Source organism: Leucoraja erinacea, chromosome 12, assembly GCF_028641065.1.
Source record: "Leucoraja erinacea ecotype New England chromosome 12, Leri_hhj_1, whole genome shotgun sequence".
In the NCBI taxonomy this organism is placed as follows: domain Eukaryota; kingdom Metazoa; phylum Chordata; class Chondrichthyes; order Rajiformes; family Rajidae; genus Leucoraja; species Leucoraja erinaceus.
The window spans coordinates 9,186,943-9,201,503 of NC_073388.1; the positions used below are offsets into that span (position 1 = coordinate 9,186,943).

General features: G+C 46.6%; 1 protein-coding gene across 2 annotated transcripts in view; it reads right to left on the bottom strand.

Annotated features, from left to right (window-relative positions):
• tenm1 (teneurin transmembrane protein 1) overlaps nucleotides 1-14,561 on the bottom strand; it is a 1,787,780-nt gene that overhangs the window by 62,248 nt on the left and 1,710,971 nt on the right. For both annotated transcript variants that reach the window (XM_055643570.1, XM_055643571.1), the window contains one exon: nucleotides 6,301-6,667. In XM_055643570.1, the coding sequence (XP_055499545.1) occupies nucleotides 6,301-6,667 (367 nt within the window). The remainder of the gene's footprint in view (nucleotides 1-6,300; nucleotides 6,668-14,561) is intronic.

Sequence of the window (14,561 nt, forward strand, 5' to 3'; positions counted from 1 at the left end):
CCCCAAGGCTCAGTACTGGGACCCCAGCTATTTACAATATATATTAATGATCTGGATGAGGGAATTGAAGGCAATATCTCCAAGTTTGCGGATGACACTAAGCTGGGGGGCAGTGTTAGCTGTGAGGAGGATGCTAGGAGACTGCAAGGTGACTTGGATAGGCTGGGTGAGTGGGCAAATGTTTGGCAGATGCAGTATAATGTGGATAAATGTGAGGTTATCCATTTTGGTGGCAAAAACAGGAAAGCAGACTATTATCTAAATGGTGGCCGATTGGGAAAGGGGGAGATGCAGCGAGACCTGGGTGTCATGGTACACCAGTCATTGAAGGTAGGCATGCAGGTGCAGCAGGCAGTAAAGAAAGCAAATGGTATGTTAGCTTTCATTGCAAAAGGATTTGAGTATAGGAGCAGAGAGGTTCTACTGCAGTTGTACAGGGTCTTGGTGAGACCACACCTGGAGTATTGCGTACAGTTTTGGTCTCCAAATCTGAGGAAGGACATTATTGCCATAGAGGGAGTGCAGAGACGGTTCACCAGACTGATTCCTGGGATGTCAGGACTGTCTTATGAAGAAAGACTGGATAGACTTGGTTTATACTCTCTAGAATTTAGAAGATTGAGAGGGGATCTTATAGAAACTTACAAAATTCTTAAGGGGTTGGACAGGCTAGATGCAGGAAGATTGTTCCCGATGTTGGGGGAAGTCCAGGACCAGGGGTCACAGCTTAAGGATAAAGGGGAAATCCTTTAAAACTGAGATGAGAAGAACTTTTTTCACACAGAGAGTGGTGAATCTCTGGAACTCTCTGCCACAGAGGGTAGTTGAGGCCAGTTCATTGGCTATATTTAAGAGGGAGTTAGATGTGGTCCTTGTGGCTAAGGGGATCAGGGGGTATGGAGAGAAGGCAGGTACGGGATACTGAGTTGGATGATCAGCCATGATCATATTGAATGGCGGTGCAGGCTCGAAGGGCCGAATGGCCTACTCCTGCACCTAATTTCTATGTTTCTATGTTTCTATAACATAGCCCTCAGTTTGAATTATAAGGTCATACGTGATGGGATGTTAAATTAGGCCATTCGGCCCATCAAGTCTACTCTGCCATTCAATCATGGCTGATCTAACCCCATTCTCCTGCCTTCTCCCAATAACACCCTGACACCCGTACTAATTAAGAATCTATCTATCTCTGCCTTAAAAATATCCATTGAAGTGGCCTCCAACGTCTTCTGTGGCAAAGAATTCCACAGATTCACCACCCTCTGGCTAAATAAATTCCTCCTCATCTCCTTCCTTTAATTCTGAGGCTATGATCTCTAGTCCTAGACTCTCCCACTAGTGGAAACATCTTCCCCAACATCCACTCTATCCAAGCCTTTCACCGTTCGATACGTTTCAATGAGGTCTCCCCCTCATTCTTCTAAACTCCAGCGAGTGCCATCAAACGCTCTGTATAGTTCTATATAATAACAACAATAGGGCAATAAACAGAGACGGAGGTAATATCAAGGAGTATAGTCAACCCACAGGTAATATTTGACTAAATTACGGAACTAAATATTTGAATTCCATGAGGAGCACAGTGAATCTATGCAAGACTTGCCATTCATTTACAACAAACAACAGCTCTGCATCTCAAGAAACATCTACTCTTTAATTCCGACATCTATTTTGCTTCAATTTTCCTCCCCTCTTCTTTCTGTCTGAAGGGTCCCGATGCCAAACGTCACCCATCATTTTTCGCCAGAGTTGTTGCCTGACCTGCTAATTTACCCCAGCAGTTTGTGTCTATCTTCAGTATAGACCAGCATCTGTAGTTTCTTTCTATAAAAATAATGCTTGTCACTTAGCTTGCAGATACCTACACTTGCCCAAAGTGCCATTCTCCAAGACAAAGGGGAAAAAAAATAGAACGAAAATTTGCACAAATGTAAAATTTTAAACAATAATCGAAAGTTTGGCCTACTTAAACTAATCTCCCCAACCAGTACGTGATGTATATCTCCCCATTCCCTGCATATTCAGGTGCCTATCCAAAGCACTCTTATTTGCCCAAAACATATCTTCCTCCATCACTATCCCTGCAGTGTGTTGCAGGCACCTGTGTAAAAAACTTGCCCCAAACATCTCCTTTAAAGTTTGCCCCTTTTTCTCGAGAGCAATGCCTCTCTAGTCCTTGACATGTCCATCCTGGAAAAAATGTTCTGAAGGCCAACCCTATCTATTATCTATTATCATTTTAGCCACTTCTATCAGATTTACCCTCAGCCTCCAATGCTCCTGAGAAAACAATCCAAATTTGTGTAACCTCTCCTTATAGTTACTGTCTACTAACCCATGCTGAATTGTGGCGAACCTACTTTGCATCCTTTTGACATCCCCCACATCTTTCCTGTAATGGGGTGCCCCGACATCACACAATACTCCAAATGTACCGAGACAATAAATCTGTATCATGACTTCCTGACTCTAAAGGGCATGTCCCACCAGCATGCGACTGCATGCGGCGCGCGCGACCTAACGTGGTCGCTTGAGCCGTACGGCCTCGCGGGGCCGGTCCCACTTTGATCGCCGGAGCCGTATGGACTTGTGCGGGGCAGGTCCCTGAAATTGCGCGGGGCTCCAAAAAACGGACACTGTCCAAAAATTCCCCGCGGCAAGGGCCTGTTGGCCCGCAGCCGCATTGAGGCCGTACGCAGCGCCTCGACGGGCGTACGCAGCGTCTTGACGGCGTACGCCAGCGCGTGGAGTTGCGCGATGATGTCACAGCCCGGCGTGCCGTTGCGTGATGACGTAACTGCCCGACACCTTGCGACGTCCAAATTCAGTTGGCCTGCCTCCTACCCAGCTGATTGGTGAGTAGGATGTCGGGACCAGCCCCGCACAACTCCTGCAGGCTCCGCGGTTGGAAGTGGGATCAGCCCCGCGAGGCCGTATGCCTCAAGCCACCACGTTTAGTCACGCTAGACGCGTGCAATCGCATGCTGGTGGGACAGGCCCTTGAGTATAAAAAACGCACCGATCAATGAAGGTAAGTATACCATATGCCTTCTCTACCACTCTATCTACATTCAGGGAGCTAAATTAAATGGTGGAGCATGCTTGAGAGGCCCAGTGTCTCCTCCCTGGTCCTAACTAATGTTGATCAACTGCTATCAGAGTTAATGCTCAGCATATGTCCCAATAGATTCAAAAGTGACAATGGTAGTAATACAAAGAAGTAAAACCAATGAGACATGTGAGGGCCAATAATAAATGTCTACTTCAATTCAACACTCTTGCTATGCCATCTTATATATCAAAAAGGGCAGTCATATAAAGTCATAGTCATAGTGCTCAGAAACAAGCCCTTCAGCCCCAAACGTCTATGCTGATCAGAAAGCCCATCTAAGGTAGTCCCATTTGCCTGCATTTGACCCACACCCATCTAAATCTGTCTTTTAAATGTTGTTATAGTATCTGCCCCATCTACTTCCTCAGGCAACTCATTCCATATACCCACCAACCTCTGTGTGGGAATGTTGCCCGCCAAGTTCACATTAAATCTTACCCCTCTCACCTTAAACTGATGTCCTCTAGTTTCTGATTCCCTGACACTGGGTAAAAGCCTTTGTGCATTCACCCTTATCATTTCATACACCTCTGCAACATCACCCCTCAGCCTCCTGCGCTCCAAGGAATAAAGTCCTCACTTGCCCGACCTCTCCCTGTAGCTCAGGGCCTCGGGGTCCTGGCAACATCCTCTTAAATCCACCCTGCACTCTTTCCTTTGCGTCAATGGAAATTTAATTCAGGCCCTTGGACCGCAGAAATCACTGAATCAGGTGAAGATTTTCAGGTGAAGGAACATCCTGATTTTCAGAAAAATCAGGTGAAGATGTGCGACTGAAGGGGCATCACGGTGGTGCAGTGATAGTTGCTGCCTTACAGCGGCGGGTTCGATCCTGACTACGGGCGCTGTCTGTACGGAGTTTTTGTACGTTATCCCCGTGAGCTGCGTGGGTTTTCTCCGCGATCTTCGGTTTCCTCCCACACTCCAAAGACGTACAGGTTTGTGGTATAATTGGCTCGGTGTAAGTGTAAAATTGCCCCTAGTGCGTGTAGGATAGTGTTATAATATGCGGTGACTGCTGGTCGGCGCAGACTCGATGGACCGAAGGGCCTGTTTCCACTCTGTATCTCTAAAACTAAAAACTAAACTTTAATAATATGTAAAGAGCAGTCACAATCTCAACCAGCGCAACATAGGTGCCACAGCAGACAATTTGTAGAATACATTCTCAACTAAATTGGAGAATATTTCCAATTTTGATCCGTCGAAAGTGTGAAAGACTGAGGAATATTTCCAATACTTGGCGTAAGCATTTTTGAAATTGCACAGCTTAGCTTTCAGATGTTAAAATTACTGGACAATCCATTCCCAAATTGCAACCTCCAGACAGACAGCACTTGTCAAATGGCAAACACTTTTCAGTCAATCGAATCACTTAACGACAATGTGACTACAGAACAGGCAACTCATGAGAATAAAACCTTTTGGACCTAATGGCCAGTTTCTAAGTTCCACTACAACTTGTACATTATATTTTCTTTATACTTGGATATTTCTTGGATTGCTTTCTCCACAATACAACTAAATGTTGTCACAGACCGGAACCTGCCAGGTAGGCCTAGCCCGCCTGACATAGAAACATAGACAATAGGTGTAGGAGTAGGCCATTCGACCCTTCGAGCCTGCACCGCCATTCAATATGATCATGGCTGATCATCCAACTCAGTATCCTGTACCTGTGTTGTCTCCATCCCTTTAGCCCCAAGGGCCACATCTAACTCCCTCTTAAATATAGCCAATGAACTGTGGCCTCAACTACCTTCTGTGGCAGAGAATTCCAGAGATTCACCACTCCCTGTGTGAAACATGTTTTTCTCATCTCGGTCCTAAAAGGTTTCCCTCTTATCGTTAAACTGTGACCCCTTGCTCTGGACTTCCCCAACATCGGGAACAATCTTCCTGCATCTAGCCTGTCCAACCCCTTAAGAATTTTGTAAGTTTCTATAAGATCCCACCTCAATCTTCTAAATTCTAGCGAGTACAAGTCGTGTCTATCCAGTCTTTCTTCATATGAAAGTCCTGACATCCCAGGAATCTTCTCTGTACTCCCTCTATGGCAAGAATGTATTTCGTCAGATTAGGAGACCAAAGCTGTACGCAATACTCTAGGTGTGGTCCCACCAAGACCCTGTACAACTGCAGTAGAACCTCCCTGCCCCTATACTCAAATTCTTTTGCTATGAATGCTAACATACCATTCGCTTTCTTCACTGCCTGCTGCACCTGCATGCCTACTTTCAATGACTGGTGTACCATGAAACCCAGGTCTCGTTGCATCTCCCCTTTTCCTAATCGGCATAGACCGGGGACTCTCCCGCCATGGACGGAGGACCCGCGCAGTGGATCAGAACCCACCTGGAATTCCCGTCTCACCCGCTGCCGATTGAGGACCCGTGTGAACCCACCGGTGCACGGACCGGCTGCGGGAGGGGGCGCTCGGCTTCCAGAGGGGAGTGGGCCGCTGTAGGCCCTGCAGCAGCCTGGGGCTCGGCTGGATCGGGCGCCGCTCCAAAAGGCCGAGCACGAAGACCGCATGCGACCTACAGCGGTGGAGCAGCAGCAGAGGACACCACGGCTGCACTTGGCCAGGCCAACCCTGCAATGTCGCCATGACAACGGGCCTTCAGGGTCAAGATCCCTGCACTTAAAACAACTGGGACTTGAAAATGGCGCCAAACTGGCGACTCCATACTGTCTCAGTGTACGACTGCTACACACTCGTACTGTATCTGAGAGGCTTATCTAAGATGTATCTAAGTGCTTCTGTATAGTGATACTTGTACTGAACTGTATACAAAAATGAATGTCACTGTACCTCAGTACATGTGACAAATAAAGTGCCATAAATGCAGAGAAATGCAATCCTCTTGCCCAGTGGAGGTGAATCGTAGATCTAAGGACATAGGTTTAACGTGAACGGGAAAAGGTTTTAGCAATCTGAGGGGTACATTTTTCACGCAAAGGGTGGTGGGTGCATGGAACAAGCTGCCAGAGGAGGTAGTTGAGGCAGGGACTATCCCAACTTTTAAGAAACAGTTAGACAGGTACATGGATAGGACAGGTTAGGAGTGATATGGACCAAGTGTGGGACTAATGTCGCTGGGATATGTTGGCCGGTGTGGGCAAGTTGGGCCAAAGGGTGTTTCCATGGAGTATGACTCTATTGACTCTAAATGGATCATTACCTGAAAAGCAATTGCAGTTGGGGTCGATCTTGCAGTCACATTCGGTTGAGGTGCCAGCGAAGATGAAGATCTCGCCGTTGGTGGTGACCTGCTGTATGCGGTTGATCTTCCTCTCATCGGTCTCGGCGATGTACAGCACGCCGCTGTGGGAGACAGCGATGGCTCTGGCCGACTCCAGCGTGGAGTGAATGGCCATCTTGCTCAGGAGGTAATGGTTGATGCCTGGCACCTGGCAGTGGATGGGCCGGCCAGCCACGATCCGGACCCGGCTGGTTTCCAGTACCTGGAGCACGATGTTGTTGTCGAGCACATAGAGCGAATTATCGATGGGGTTGACGGCCAGGTCAGTCGGCCACTCCAGGCGCACCTGCAATAAAATCACTCCATCAATGAAACATGAAACATAGAAACATAGACAATAGGTGCAGGAGTAGGCCATTCGGCCCTTCGAGCCTGCACCGCCATTCAATATGATCATGGCTGATCATCCAACTCAGTATCCCGTACCTGCCTTCTCTCCATACCCCCTGATCCCCTTAGCCACAAGGGCCACATCTAACTCTCTCTCGGTTTAAATATAGCATTGAATCCTTCCTACACATCACCCTATGTGCACCGCAGAATTCCTAGAGATTCACAATGTCTGTGACAAAAAGTTCTTCTCATCTCCACTCCGGTTTTGAAGGATATCTCCCATTTTCTGAATTAATGCTTATCTAAAAGCCTTGCTATGGACTTCCCTAACATCGGGAACAATCCCCTGGCATCTACGCCAGGCAACCCCTTAAGAATTGTACGTTTCTATAAGATCCCCTCTCAATCTCCTAAATTCTAGAGAGTATAAACCAAGTCTATCCAGTCTTTCTTCATAAGACAATCCTGACATCCCAGGAATCAGTCTGGTGCGTCGAACAGTACAGGCTCAAAAAGCTGGATGTGTAGGAAGGAACTGCAGACGCTGGTTTGCACCGAAGATGCTGAAATAACTCAGCGGGACAGGCAGCGAGTGTCTCTAGATAGAAGGAATGCAGAGATGCTGCCGGTCCCGCTGAGTTACTCCAGCATTTTGTGCCTATCTTCGGTTTAAACCAGCATTGTTAGATCCTTCCTACACATCACTATACAGCACAGCAGCGGGTCCTACGGCCCCCAATGTCCGTGACAAAACAGGTGCCAAGTTAAACTAATCTCCACTGCCGGCACGTGATCCATATCTCCCCATTTTCTGAATATCCGCATGCTTATCTAAAAGCCTCTGCTATAGCATCTGCCTCCACCACCTCCCCTGGCAGCACGTTCCAGGCAACCACTCCTTTCTGTGTAAACAAATCAGCCCCGCATATCTCCTTTAAACGTTGCCCCTCACCAGATCCATTTTTCAAGACAGTGGCAACCCTTCAAACAATTCTTACAAGATAATTATGGTGAAGTTTAGGGGTAAATCTAAATTGAAATCCGATTCTGGGTTGGGTCGGGGCTGTGGGGGGGGGGGGGGGGGGGGGGGTGGTGGAGGAGGAAGGGGGCAAGTATCATCTCCACTTTCCTTTTTTTGGATCTCTTTTATCTCTACTTATGGTCCGAGCGCAGGTACACCACTTTGGGGTCTATGTGTTTTCACGGTGCTTTTTCGAGCTATCTTTTCACCTCACTTTTTTCCTCTCTTGTTTTCTCTCTCTTCTTTTCTTTCATTTTCAGGTTATAAGATTAGAAATGAAGCTATACAACAATTGTATAATTTTAGATGCCGAATGTTTTATCTTTGTACAATTGCTTCTAATAAAAATAATTAAAAAAAATAAATTAAAAAAACTTTGCCCCTCTTAAACCTAAAGCTACGCCCTATTTCTTCTCTGTGAGAAAGGTTCTGAATGTCTACCCTATTCCCTGTCTCTCATAAAGCTGTATACTTCTATCGTGTCTCCCCTACAAACCTGTACATCTTTGGAGTGTGGGAGGAAACAGAAGAAAACCCACGCAACATTAAAAACTGCTCCCAAAGTCAGGATCGAACCCGGGTCTCCGGCGCTGTAAGTGTTGGAATGTATTGGAACAAAGAATAGACAAGCATGCAGAAAACCCTCCATCATCACTCTCCATCATCACCCTCCACGCTAATTTGGAATCCAATTTGACAACTTACACTGAATCCCATGGGTTCTAAACTTTTGGACCCAGTCTCCCTTGTCAAGGGCCTTTTACTAAAGTCCACATTGACCACATCAAACGTTTTTCATCATCGATAGTGTTACCTCTTCAAACATTTCAATCAAATTGGTCTGACATGATGATAGACACAAGAAGCTGGAGTAACCCAACATCTTTCAACAATTTTAAGACAGCTACACTCATCAAAAAAACAAACTTTTGCATCATAGATAAAACGATGACCAGAAATCAAGGCGTGTTTGAAAAATCACAAAAAAATTGTGTAGACACAACTTACCTTGTTGGATATGAAATAGCATTGACTCTCAGTTTTAAGAAGAGTCTCGACCCGAAATGTCGCCAATTCTTTCTCTCCATAGATGCTGCCTCACCTGCTGAATTACTCCAGCAGTTTGTGTCTACCTTCGATTTACCAGCATCTGCAGTTCTTTCTTAAACATAAGGTATGTTGTAACTTGTGTTTAAACCGAAGATAGACACAAAAATCTGGAGTAACTCAGCGGGTCAGTCAGCATCTCTGGAGATAAGGAACAGGTGGCGTTTTGGGTCGAGACCCTTCTTCAGACTGAGAGTCAGGGGAAAAGGAAACGAGAGATACAGACGGTGATTTAGAGAGATATAGAACAAATGAATTAAAAAATTGCAAAAAATTAACGGTTTTAATGGAAACAGGCCATTGTGAGCTATGGGTTAGGTGAGAACGAGATACAGACCATGATCTTCTCGTCATAAAGGCACGCTGTCTTTCTTCACTTGATTCCTGCCTTTCCAAGTGTAGGAGTAATCTCGTCCGTCGGACTTTTTTCCTTGCCTGTGATGCCAGAATCTCAAGCTAGTAATTGCCTGGCTGGCTTGTCCCTACGGGCCTGCATTGAATAAGTATTCCTACATTGGCCCATTCTCTGGTCATCTGGGACCACACTTGTGGCCAAGGGGATGATTTTAAAAAGTCTCTGTCAGGTATCCAGCAGCCTCCTCCCTAGTCCACCACAGCAGCCTGGGATACTTCTAATGAAACCCCAGAGATGTATCCATCTTTAAGACAGCAAAGACATCTGACACTTCCTCCTTTTCCATGATAACGTGAACTACAATTTCCCAGCTCCCCACCATCGAGGGGATCTATCGCAGTCGCTGCCTCAAAAAGGCAGCCAACATCATCAAGGACCCACACCATCCTGGCCACACACTCATCTCTCCGCTACCATCGGGCAGAAGGTACAGGAGCCTGAAATCTGTTACATCCAAGTTCAGGAACAGCTTCTTCCCCACAGCCATCAGGCTATTAAACTCGCCAACAAACAGACTCTGAACTGTAACAGCCTATTGCACTTTATCTGCTTATTTATGTGTATATTGAACTGAACTGTTCTGTATTTTTGCTTACAATATTCTGTTGTGCTGCAGCAAGCAAGAATTTCATTGTCCTATCTGGGACACATGACAATAATACTCTCTTGATTTGTCTTGACAGCTCTAATCCCCAAACTTTCCAGCTACGTTCAGCTATCTTTCTTTAGAACTTACAAAGAGGCAATCTATGTTTAATTTAGTGATGGCTAATGAGCCATTTTTAGTTAACAGTCTGAAATGTGCAATCATTCATGTTGACAGAAGCATAATGTCGTTGAAGGGCACAAAGTACTGAAGTTATGCCCCTGTCCCACTTAGGAAACCTGAACGGAATCCTCTGGAGACTTTGCGCCCCACCCAAGGTTTCCGTGCGGTTCCCGGAGGTTGCAGGTGGTTGCCGGAGGTTGCAGGTAGTGGAAGCAGCTAGGGAGACTGACAAAAACCTCCGGGAACCGCACGGAAACCTTGGGTGGGGTGCAAAGTCTCCAGAGGTTTCCGTTCAGGTTTCTTAAGTGGGACAGGGGTCAACAGCCCTGACAGTACCTCTGAAGAACATGGATTGGTAACGTGAGGGTCTCGACACGAAACGTCACCCATCCACGTTCTCCAGAGACGCTGCCTGACCCGCTGAGTTACTCCAGCAGTTTGTGTGCTTTTGTGCATTAACCAGAATTTGTGGGCTTTTGGTTTGTACATAATGTAGTCAAAATCAAGCTATTAAGATTGTAGATTGTAGATTCAGGTAAAACGCAAAGTGTAGGAGTAAATCAGCGAGTCAGGCTGTATCTCTGGTGACATGGATAGGTGACGTTTTGGGTCAGGGCCCTTCAGTCCCGACTGATAATGTTGCCTGTCCATTCCCTCCACAGATGCTGCCTGACCCACTGAGGTACTCCAGCACTTTGTGTTTTGCTCAAGATTTCAGCATCTGCAGTTCCTTGTGTCTCCAGATTCAAAATAAAATGCTTTTCCTCTTAATTTGAAAACCAAGGATCCCCTTTAAAATAATTTGAATTTGCAAATCTAACATAGACACAAAATGCTGGAGTGACTCAGCGGGTCAGGCAGCATCTCTGGAGAGAAGGAAGGGGTGACATTTCGGGTCGAGACCCGTCTTCAGACTGGTGTCAGGGGAGAGGGAGATACATAGATAAGGAAGTGTAAGGTGTGAAAACAGGACAAAGGGAATAGAGACCAAGGAAAATGTAGAACAGATCATTGTTAGCTGGGAGAATAAAACAACAAAGCAAACAGAGATAAGAAGTAATTGGAGACAGTAAGACTGGTCGGAAAACTGAGGGGGAGTGAAGGAGAGAGAGGGAAAGCAAGGATTACTTGAAGTTAGAGAAGGCAATGTTCATATCGCTGGGGTGCAAGCTGCCCAAGTGAAATATGAGGTGCTGTTCCTCCAATTTGGAACAGGGATAGATCACTAAAGTGGGAAAGCTGGCTCATGGATAAAGCTATAATGAATCTGAAACATCACTGCCTAATTTCTTATTCATTTAACATTGCCATGTGCTGGAACTTACTTTGAACAGTTATAACGCATCTCATTTTGAAGGATATGGGAAGTATTTTGCAGTTGGTCATGAGTGGGAACTAACTGTTCCTGGTTTAAAGGTTTGCATAAGTTGTGCTAAAAAAATGATGTGACATAGACATACGATGGCAGCCTTGCCAACGGTCCGTCTCGTCTTTTTCTTATTTTGTTGTTTTGTCTGTACAAAAATGTATGTTTTAGTGTATCATTAGTTTTGTATCATATGCAGGGGTGGGGGAAACTCTTTCCTCGACGGAGATGAGACTTTTTCCGTATCGTATATCCATCCGCACTGCGGACTTGCATTGTGGAGCTGGGGTTCCCTTGGCTGGGGATTGACTACAGGAGCTCCAACCACAGGAGCTTCGACCGTCCTGATCGCGGAGCTTCGATCGGGCCGACATGGGCGCTTCGATCGCGTGGACATGGGAGCGATCGCGTGGACATGGGAGCTTCGATCGCGCCGACATGGGAGCTTCGATTGCCCCGACATGGGAGCTTCGATTGCCCCGACATGGGAGCTTCGATCGGGCCGACATGGGCGCTTCGATCGCGTGGACATGGGAGCTTCGATCGGGCCGACATGGGCGCTTCGATCGCGTGGACATGGGAGCTTCGATCGCGCCGAAATGGGAACTTCGATTGCGGATGGTTCGACTACCCCGACCGCGGGAGAAAAGGAGGGAAGAAGATAATACGTTATTGCCTTTCATCACAGTGGGGAATGTGGGGGAGCCGCTGTGGTGGATGTTTATGTTAATTTTTATGCCGTTGAGTGTCTTGTTGCTATTTTGGTGTGACTGCATGGCAAATCAAATTCCTGGTATGTTTTTACATACTTTGCTAATAAATTAATAACAATAGCAACAGCTTGATGAGATTAGACAACTTCTTAAAAATAAGACAGTCATAAATATGGAAAATTGTAAACCATAATGCAAAGCATAAGGAACAATTATGAAAAATTGTAAAAACTACTGAGGGTTCTGGTGATCAGGAAAGATACAGGGAACAACAAAAGGGGGGCAAGCTGGCGCAGCGGTAGAGTTGCTTCCTTGCAAAACCAGAGACCCTGGTTCGATCCTGACTACGGGTGCTGCTTTAATGAGTTTAAACGTTCTCCCCGTGACCTACGTGGGTTTTCTCCGGGTGCTCCGGTTTCCTCCCACATTTCAAAGACGTACTGTATATGTTTGTAAGTTAATTGGCTTTGGGATAATTGTAAATTGTCTCTAGTGTGTGCAGGATAGAGTTGGCGTGTGCGGGGATCGCTGGTCGGAGCGGACTGGGAAGGGCCTGTTTCCGAGCTGCATCTTAAAAAAAAACAAAAGAAGTTTTAAAACATACAGTATTATCAAAGAGGGAAAAGAATGTACAGAAACTATGGGTGTTCAGGTCAACAGAATAGTTTAAAAACATATAGAGATCAGAAGACCAGAGACCAGGAGGATGTTATTGGCGATGATGACGGATGCGATGGGCGAGGAGTAAGGCAGGTTGGAGAGGGAACTGGGTTTGGCATATCGTGCCCTGAAGGTCTGATGCGGGAGGCTGCCCCAGGACACAAAGGTGGACGGGAGAGGAAAGGAACGGCACGTCGCGTCCATGGACGGTGATGGCTGCAGGCTTGCAGCAGCCTGGGGCTCGCCTGGGTCGGGCACCACCCATACGAACTGGACCGTGGACTGCATTTTGAAAATGACCCCATCTCCCTCTCTCCCCCATCTCCCTCTCTCCCCCTCCCTCTCTCCCCCATCTCCCTCTCTCCCTCTCCACTCAAACTCCATTAACAGTTCACAACAATGGGATCACACCTGTCTCTATGCAACTATAGGCCTATCAGGGAACATCCTTGCCTCAGGTAATCTGTTGCTACCCCTGATTTGTCCTGTTTTTGTTTCTCTTCCAGCTCCCCCCCCTCCCCCCCCCCTTCACTCTCCCTACCACAATCAGTTTGAGGAAGGGCCCCCGACCCAAAATTGTCTATTGTCTATTGTCTAATATGTTAATGGTCCATTTTCTCCAGAGATGCTGCCTGACCCGTCGAGTCACTTCAGCATTGTGGCTGTTAAAATAACATGGATAAGAAAAGATAATCAAAAAGGCAAATGGGATGCAGTCTTTTCCGTCTGGTGGAAGGATAGATTAGCCTTGGATGAAGCACAGGGAGGATTTACTTGGATTACAAGGATTAATTACAAGAAGGGATTACATATACAATGGTTAAAGGGGGAGTTGATCAATTTTCAAGATGCTAAAAGGAGTAGACCAGGCTAATGGAGAGAGGCAATTTCCACAAATCAGGAGCTCAGACTGATGGGGTAAGGAATAAAAGTTAAAGCCCTGTCCCACGGTACGAGTTCATTCCAAGAGCTCTCCCGAGTTTGCCCTGATTCTAACTTGGAGATTTACGGTAATGGCCACTCGTCAGTACTCGGGGATCTCGTGGACATTTTTCAACATGTTGAAAAATCTTCACGAGTCTTCCTGTGCTTACCTGCCATTAGCGAGTCTTCCCGAGTACTTGCCATTAGCGTTACGAGCCGCTACAAGATGTCCCGAGCTCCGACGTACCCGCTACATTAATTCTCTGAGTTTATCACAAGTTTGATTTTTTTTTAACTCAGGAGAGCTCTTGGAATGAACTCGTACAGTGGGACAGGGCGGTTAGAGTTCAAACTTTGTGGATTGAAGTCAGGGAATAGTTGGGTATCTTCGAAGATAACTGAAGATGTCCAGAGAAAACCCACGCGGTCACAGGGAGAAGGTACAAACTGCGCACAGACATCACCCGTAGTCGGAATCAAACCCGTAGTCAGTATCAAACTGTCAACGCTGTAATGGGTCAGTCCCACTTAGACAGTTTTTTTGGTGACTGGCATAGTCGTAACAGGTCGCTGAAAAAACGGCGACTGGACCCCCCCTACGACAATGTCTACGACAATGTCTACAACAACCTACCACCTAGTCGACATCCAGCCACGGCAAGCTACCGACAACCAGCGATCAATTAGGACGTCCACCTACGACCACAGCTACGACAACCTACGTCCACCCGCAACAAGCTACGACAAGGTAAGACAGTTCAGCCGCCGGTACCTGCCGCCGGTCGCCGGTTGGCGTAGATTGACGTAGGTAGTTGCCAATGGAATTTATCGAAGTCAGCACCGGTGACAACCTACATAATCCTGGCGACACC